The sequence below is a fragment of the Salarias fasciatus genome, chromosome 8 (genome assembly GCF_902148845.1).
Source record: "Salarias fasciatus chromosome 8, fSalaFa1.1, whole genome shotgun sequence".
NCBI classification, from domain to species: Eukaryota; Metazoa; Chordata; class Actinopteri; order Blenniiformes; family Blenniidae; genus Salarias; species Salarias fasciatus.
Genome location: NC_043752.1, coordinates 6296178 through 6304898, shown reverse-complemented (window position 1 = coordinate 6304898; position 8721 = coordinate 6296178). Strand labels below are relative to the sequence as shown.

At 43.4% G+C, this 8721-nt stretch overlaps 1 protein-coding gene across 1 annotated transcript; it reads left to right on the top strand.

Annotated features, from left to right (window-relative positions):
- The first annotated feature begins 4473 nt into the window (after nt 1-4473).
- LOC115393616 (protein Tob1-like) lies at nt 4474-8426 on the top strand. Its single transcript, XM_030098702.1, has 2 exons — nt 4474-4687; nt 6265-8426. Exon 2 carries the CDS (start codon nt 6431-6433, stop codon nt 7481-7483), a length of 1053 nt encoding a protein of 350 aa, XP_029954562.1. The 5' UTR covers nt 4474-4687; nt 6265-6430; the 3' UTR covers nt 7484-8426.
- The last annotated feature ends 295 nt before the right edge of the window (nt 8427-8721 follow it).

Here is an 8721-nt window from a genome sequence, read left to right as displayed (position 1 = left end):
CTACATAAACCTTTCAGATTACACAACCAGTCAGTTAGTCTGTGCTGTAAAATATTAGTAATGATGTCGTTGGAATCAGAATGTCGTCCAAATCAAGAATCAAGATAAATGATGTGTGCTAAAAGAGCTTATTTTCCCTCTAACAGTCAGAGGTCCAAACTCAGGACTCCTGATTCTGTCACGTGAGGCTTAATCCTACTTTAGTTTATGTTGATGCTAACAGTTTTTCGTTATCAGTGATTTAGCCAGCTTTCATTGATCTGTCGGCTATGAGCGCTGCTCCTCCCATATGCAGTTCAGGTCTGGGTCTCAGTGTTGTATTTAAGGTGCAAAGTATAAAAATGATTAAATAATAACAGGAAATACAGTATATTAAAGCATCAAACACCACTGAGAGTTGAAAATAGAAAATCTATATACAGAAAAACATACAAAGCTTAACAAAGAAAAATGGTTATTTCTGTTGAAAAATGAAGATTTGTTCCGTTTCTTGCTGCTGTTACACATTGCAAGCTTGCCCGCACTGTCACTCTCACTGGTTTCTGGATGCTCAACACCTTCAATGCCTCTTTTCTGGAATATAAAAGAATAATTTAGGTAATTAATGCAAACCAAAGAGGTTTTATTGTCTGTTGAAATTTGCAGAAAATCGCCGTGTTTATATAAAAGAGCTGATGCTAACAGTTTGAAGTGGCTGTATAAGCTCAAAGACGCTACAGGTCACGTTAAAGCAGAGAATGGCTTGTCTAATTAAAAGAACAAACCGTGGTTTGGCCTCTGTTACTTTCTACGGGAAGATTCATGCTGCTGCACTTTAGCTGGAAGTCAGAAAATATAAAACAAAAACAAACAAGAAATGAAGATAAGTGGACATGTCTGCAAAAGGGCACAGAGTTTAATGAAGAACCCTGCCAGTAGTTTGTTATTCATTTTAGTGCTGTGTTTCACATTATTTTTCATCATCTCTGAAGGAAAAACCCAACATAATTTTTTTTAAAAAAGAAGTTGCTTTTACCTCCAGGCAAAGATCATGAATTGGAGACACAAAAAGAACCTTGCAGGGTATGAAAGTCATCTTCCTCCACTCACGTTTGAGCTTTGAAGTCCAGCAGAAAGAGTGGAATCTAATAAATCTACCTCGGCTCGCTGTGGTAAATCAAATAAGCAAAAGAAATGAATGCAACAGCTTTCATTATGCTGCATGTTCACATGAGCCACTTCTATTAATCCACCCGGTTTTCAAACCTCATCTTTACTTTATTCCTCACAGCAAGAACACAAAAAGCAAAATTGTCAAAAAACAATTATTCTGAATTGCACTTCAGTCTTTTAAAATTGGATTTACTTTACTTTATATTGAAATAAATAAGGTTTCTTTGGATATTCCTTCTTTCTTTTCTTTTCTTAATGTTGAATGTACAACAAAGCCGTGTGGTCAGTCTATTCACATCATTTAACAGGTAGAAGAGGCTCTATAATCTGAATTTTCTATGAGGAAAACAATTATTGATTTACTAATAACAACAAAATAGGCTGGATCAAATCCCCACAGCTGAAAATCAACTACAATCAAAGTTAAAATCAACTCAATTCAAAACTGAAAACTAATACATATTTCATAATCTGTAACATAAAAAAATTACCTTTGTGGGATTTATTTCTCACTGGATTCCTCCAACACGATGTGCTATTTGCAATAAAGTTGCTCAACTCACTTTTTTTATTTGAACTTTGATTAAATACGGCACCGCCACTTTTCACATTCTTTCAACTTTCAACTTTCGACTTTCAACACTTGCTTGAAATAAAGCTAACAGTTAGCTTTAATAATCAGAGGCTAACAGAGAGACAGCGGCTGTGCAGCTCTTCAGTTCTTTCCCCTTTCATCACTGTGGCTAATTTTATCTCAGTAATCAGTAACGAGCGAGTTACTGCCAAACGCGGAGGCATTACAGTGACTTCATGATGGATCGTTACCAACACAGCCACACATTTTCATAGTTCAGCATCAGATTTCACTTCTTCCCAAGTATTGAGCATATGCTATCAAATTAAAATCCCGCTGACCACTTCTGGGAATTGCAGCTCCGTAGCCAAAAGGAAAGAGGAGGAATTCACGGGTCTGTGATGGTATGAGTGAAAAAAAGAAAAAAAAAATGTCTATGTGGACTGACTTCAGTGAAAAAATATGCATGAGTCATGTTAAAACCTCTCACTTCATTAGCTGTGTTTACCTCCGGGTCCAGGGCGGACAGACCCCCAACAACAGAAGGAAACTTTCAGCAGATCCATACTCTGCCGCAGAATAACAAATAAGTCATTGTTAAGCACGGCGCGGGGCTGTTATTCCACCTAACCGCCGCCAAAACTAACACATACTTACCGAGTGCACACACGGCCGCAGGATGAGCGGGATGGACGTGGAGCCTGCTCACGGTATTTCTGACGGCGCTGGCAAACGTGCAGCCGTGTGCAAATTGAAGCGACGTCTGAACATTTGGTTAGAGGAGGAGGAAAAAAAGCCCGTCCTGCTCTGGTGGCCCTGGTGTGTCTCCAAGGCCCCGGCGATGTGTTTAGCCAGCGCCCGGGTCATCCATCATACAAGCTCTTCGAAGCGGTTGGAGAGGGTAAAGGATTTAGGGGGGGACCCATCTCTCACCCCCGCTGAGATGCAATCTGGAGGCTGAAAGAAATCTCCATTGTGCCTGAAGCCTCCTGCAGCCTTCTGCAGCCCCCCGGCTGCCATCCCAGGCCTTCGCTGTGCACTTTGTTTGTGCCACTGGGGTGTGTGTCGAAGTTAAAATCAACTTGCTTCAAACCTAAAAAGTCAACCGCCCTCGAAGCTTAAATAAACTAACTGCGACGCTACAAATCACCTCATTGTGAAGTTAAAATCAACTAGCTTTGAAGCTAACTAGTCAATTTACCATTACTTTTTAAGGAACTCGACACTATAATCTATTGCTGATTATTAGCCACTCACCTTCAAAATTCAAATTTAGTGTTGACTGAGCTTACTTGGCATATAGGGTTGGGTTCTGTTACTCTGAATCCACAAGAACACCGAGAACCAGAAGAGCTAAATGGTTTTGTATAATTTGTACACATGCAAAGGCGTTGCCACTATAACCTCCGCCTCTCTGCCGGCGGACGTGCACCTACCAGTGAACTGGTTTCACCACTGATCCGAGTGAACCTCAGTGCCAAACTTCCAGGAATGAAGGAACAGTGTAGAGGCTAAACACTGCCATATATACTGTCAATAATAGTGGAGCCTGTAATTCGATAAAAGAAAGCTAACTCTGAGATGTGGATCAATGAACATGTTTGTTTTTCAAGATTTACAAGCGAGAGAGAGGAATGACTATTATCAATATACAAATACATTGAAAGAGATGAGCATGGCTCTTTGCTCCTCTTTGTCATTTCCTTACAAGAATTGAATGTTAGCCAAAATGAATAATCTGAAGCATATATGTTCATTTAGAGGAAAGAGAAGGAAGATGTTTCATGATTTAGTGAGGGGCATAACTCGGAAAACAGACTATCTAAATGTATTATTATTGATCCAGATCGATCACGTATGCCTCTGAATCTGTATTGACTCCAGTGCTGTTCCCTCCAGAGAGCCTGTAAGTAGCTGGCAGCTCTCCCGATAAATCAGCTTTAAATATTTGCATTTCCAGACGTGCCGTGCAGTGGCATTGAACGGACACTTCGGTGTTCCAGCTCACTCTCATAAGAACAGCCTGTCTCCCCCCCTCCCCGCTCTATAATTCATGTGGCATTGTATTTATTGTGCAAACAGGGAGCGTACGGGAGCCCATGTTAGGTAAGAACAGGCTGGTGCATAAGGCACCTTTGGGCCCGAGGAAGAGCCAGAAACAAGCAGCAGGGATCTATTGTGTTGAAATGTTTCCCTTAACATGAAAATAAGATCTATAAATGTGATGGTATTCACAGAGACTGTGATTATGAGCTGTTAGATTGTGCTGTATCATAGATCACTGCTCAGTACAGCTGGCTCAAAGAACATCAAAATGTCATTGGTGAGAGCAAAGAACACAACCAGTGACAGGTGTGTCCCTCCGCCGTGGCGCCGCTCTGGCACTATTTAACCCTGGAAGCCGTGTACTTCTAACTAAACCCGACAACAACGATTGCACATTCAGTTTTATCTCATCCAAATCTTCAATCTGTATTTTCCATTCGTCGCTTTAGATTTGTATATGAACGCTTCCCTGCTCCGACAAAATAGTCCGAAACACATGAAAGGCAAACCACTACCGTAAATAGAACCCTGCACTCTGACTGAGCACAGAATCGTCCAATCGCAGCCTCGGTCCGGGTGGTTGTCCGTGACGTCAGCGGGGCTGGACCAATAGAAACGCGTTGCTGGGTGTTGACCTCTGCGAGCCGCATCACCACCTCCCCCGTGTCCGTGGCGGAGGCGCACTATATAAACAAACGAGCCCAAGTTTTAAAGGGCAGAGTTGTAAAAACTCCCGGGCTGTGGGGAGCTGCGACACGGACATTTATTTAAACCCCCACAGGAACAACATCCACCTGGAACAGATCACCACCGAAGCGGGGGGAACAACGTCGTTTTTTATCTCCAGAAAGCTTACACCCGAGAGGCTTACAGCGAGCGGACTGCGGCTCATGAAGGAAGCTGTGAAATCTCCATGTAAGTGAACGCAACACGACGCTGCAGCGCATATTTATAGCTTAAACGACTCTTTACTTCATTAAATGCGTCCTAAAATCAACCTCAAGTCATGACACGACGGTTTCACTGGAGAAATAGGTGCTCCGATCGTCGAGTTAGCCTCCCGGCTAGTTAAAATGCTACGTAGCTTTCTAATAGACTTAACGCTTTTCTTTTTTTTAAATCTCTGTGCGTGCGTGCGTGCGTGCGTCCGTGCGTGTGCGTCAGGGAAGACTGATATCCAGATAACCAGCTGGTCGAGGTAAACATTAACAATCATTAGCATAATCTCCTATTTGCACCTTATTATTAACTTCTCCTCAGCTGTCGGACAATGTCACAGCCCGTCGTGCGTGACGGTGTGCGTGATTATCACGTAAAATAAACGTGCGTCTGTTGTAGAGATGCTTCTCCTTGTCGTGGTTGGACTTTGAATGGTGATTATGTAACAGCCATTCAGAGCCTCCCTCCGCTGTGGCTCGCCAGAACAGCCTGGTAACGCTGTTTTTAAAAAAACACGACATGGCACCTGTGCATGCTGTATGGAGGCGATCAGGAGCAGGGCGGAGAAATAAATCCTCATTACTGTTGAGATCAGATCCACCGCCCTCTGCAGAGGTCAACCACCGGTGTGTCTATCTGTCACAGTGAACACACGCACACACACACACACACACACTGCTGACACCGTCTCTGAGTCAGTGGTGTTTATTTATAGCTGTTGATATTGTACAGAGAGGGAGGGATTGCAGGGGCATACAGATGGAGTAGTATCGATCACCTCGGCGGTCAAACAGAGGTTTTTATTTTGCTAAGAGTAAGTAAAATTAAAGTAATTTAAAGTTATAATGCCGCAAATGATAAATGTTAAGGAAAGGGAGCCAGTGCACCATATTTCACCTTTAAAAATGAAAATTTGCCCCTTTGGTGACTGATTGCATAATGTAGGAGATAAAATTCCTTGTGAAACTGTAATAAAATGGATAATAACACCATAAATGCAACAGATCATTGTTACATAATGGAAATAATCCACTTTTCTCTTGCAAAATAGCATGGCCGAGAAGCTATTTAAATATCTTATCACCTTTAAACTTGGATGGAAGTATTGATATTTTGCTATGAGTATCGATCCATAGTGTGAGGTGTTGGAAGTATCAGTATTACTACATGTCTAGTTTATGACCATCCCTATGACTTTTTAGCTCCACAAAACTTTTTTAAAACTCGTCAGTGGATACAGATAGACATTTCTCAACCAGAGTTTCTGGGAGGTCTCCACTCCTACAAGGAAAGCTCAAACCAAACAGATTTAAAGCTTCACAGAAGCATTATAGTCACAGACACACCTCTGTGTTTATGTTCTTTAGCGGTTATTAAGGAGTTAAAGGAGCTAGAATCTGTTGCCACTGTGACGTGTGAAGAGATGCTATTTTAAAAATAATCTACAAACCAAACGTTGCTATAAAATTTAAAACGAATGAATGTTTTCGTTATTATTATTATTATTGTTATGGCTGCCGTCATTGAATGTTTTCTTTTTCTTGCTCTTTCAGGATCTTGAACCCACATCTGCTCCTGGAAGGATACTGGCACCAAGCACTCCGAGGGTCTTCCTCACTCTGATCTCTGCTGCCTTGGAGCTCTTACTTTTTCCTCCTTTTTTTTCTTTTTTGCCACTAACTCTGTGACGACTATCAAAGATTCGCCACTGAAGCAGCTATGCAGCTTGAAATTCAAGTAGCACTCAACTTTATCATTTCGTATCTGTACAACAAACTCCCCCGGCGACGTGTGAACATCTTCGGCGAAGAGCTTGAGAGGCAGCTGAAGAAAAAGTATGAAGGCCACTGGTACCCGGACAAGCCATACAAAGGGTCGGGGTTCCGGTGCATCCACGTAGGGGAGAAGGTGGACCCCGTGGTGGAGCAGGCGGCCAAAGAGAGCGGGCTGGACATCGAGGACGTCCGGAATAACCTCCCTCAGGACCTTAGCGTGTGGATTGACCCGTTCGAGGTGTCCTACCAGATCGGGGAGAAGGGGCCGGTCAAGGTGCTATACGTGGACGATAACAATGAGAACGGCTCGGAGCTGGACAAGGAGATCAAGAACAGCTTTAACCCCGAGGCCCAGGTCTTCATGCCCATCAGCGACCCGGTGGGGGGCTCCTCGGAGTCCAGCTCGCCGTCCCCGCCCTTCGGCCAGTCGGCCGCCGTCAGCCCGTCCTTCATGCCGCGCTCCACCCAGCCGCTGACCTTCACCACCGCCACCTTCGCCGCCACCAAGTTCGGCTCCACCAAGATGAAGAGCAGCGGCCGCGGCAACAACAACAACAATGGCGGCAGCGGCAGTGGAGGCAGCGCAGCAGGCGGAGGGAGTGGCAGCGGCGGCAAGGTGGCTCGCACCTCCCCCACCAACAACCTGGGTCTGAATGTCAACACCCTGCTGAAGCAGAAAGCCATCTCCACCTCCATGCACTCTCTGTACGGGCTGGGCCTGCAGCAGCCGCCGCCGCCGCCGCATCAGAAGGCCTCGGCGCTCTCCCCCAACGCCAAGGAGTTCGTGTTCCCCAGCCTGCAGGGCCAGCCCAGCCCCGGGGCCGTGTTCCCCCCGGAGGGCTCCCTGGGGCTCGGCCCCCTGCAGTACAACAATGCCTTCGACATGTTCGCAGCCTACGGAAGCCTCAACGACAAGTCCCTCATGGACGGCCTCAACTTCAGCCTGAGCAACATGCAGTATTCGAACCAGCAATTCCAGCCGGTCATGGCTAACTAAACTCACCGCGGTGGCTCAAAGAGAAGGAAAAACACAACGCACACATCGAGAAGCCGGACTGGAAGGAGTCAGAGAAGAGCATGTGCCCCCCCCCCCCCCCCCCCCCCCCGAGTTTGTTTCTACTGAAAGCTTGTTGTACAAACACATCCAAGCTTGGTTACTTCAATTCAACATGCATCATTGTTTTTCTTTTTCCTTTTTGCCAACCAAGCACAAGAAGTTTTTTACTATGTTGAGAAAATACTCCCATTTAAAAAAAACAAAACAAAAAAAAAAAACAAGCTTCGAGTTTTTGGCCTCTTACAGTATTTTACAGGTGGTAAGACAAGGCTGATTTTTATGAATTGGCACTACTAAGTGGGGTTACTTGGTCTTTTTCTAATTGTATAATTTAATTTAGTACAGAGTTTGTAAGATATCAGAGTATATATTGTTTCTATGACATGGTGTTGCATTTATATCTTTTTACTACTCCAGTGATCTGTGATGGCTGCAGCAGCTTTTCCTTATTTTTTTTTTCTTTTTTTAAAAGAATTGTTTAAAGAAATCCATCTATGAAAAAAAAAATATACATTGAATATTCTAAAGATTGTGTACAGAGTATTCCTTTAGTGGTGGAATTCAAGTGTAGGAATATTTGCTTTTTTTCTGAAAGATGAATTGTATTTTCTGTTAAGAGGTTAAACAGATTTTTGCTATACTATGGACAAAAAATGTAATCGTATGAATATTAATTTTGTACCTACATTGTGCAATACTTGATAAAAAATACGGTATAACAAAGTATTTTGAGTCAGTGTCTTACATGTCAAGAGGGACTGAAATAGTTTATATTGTTAAGTTTGTATTAAATGCTTAAAAATGATATGCTTGTCTTTATTTTTTTTAATTTCATATTTGCACCCTGGTCTTTTTAATAAAATAAAACTCCAGTTGAACATGATCCCATGGCAGCGGTCTGGTTTATTGCTCCTTCAGTGTTTATGGCGCGCTAACGTGGATCAGTGCCTGGCGCAGTCGGACTTCGGACTTTGGTTTCGCCTTGGAGCTCCGGCGGTGTTGGTAATGGAAATGTGTACACAAACAGTTATTCCTAAAAGAAATTATAACGACTCATCTGCATGAAAGGGAGGATCCAGAGAGTTTCAGTCGTTGCTCTCATGTCAAACATACGTTCCATGAGCCAGAACCAAAACCTAATAAGGTGTGAACATGTTCAGAACATATTTGTGCTTTTT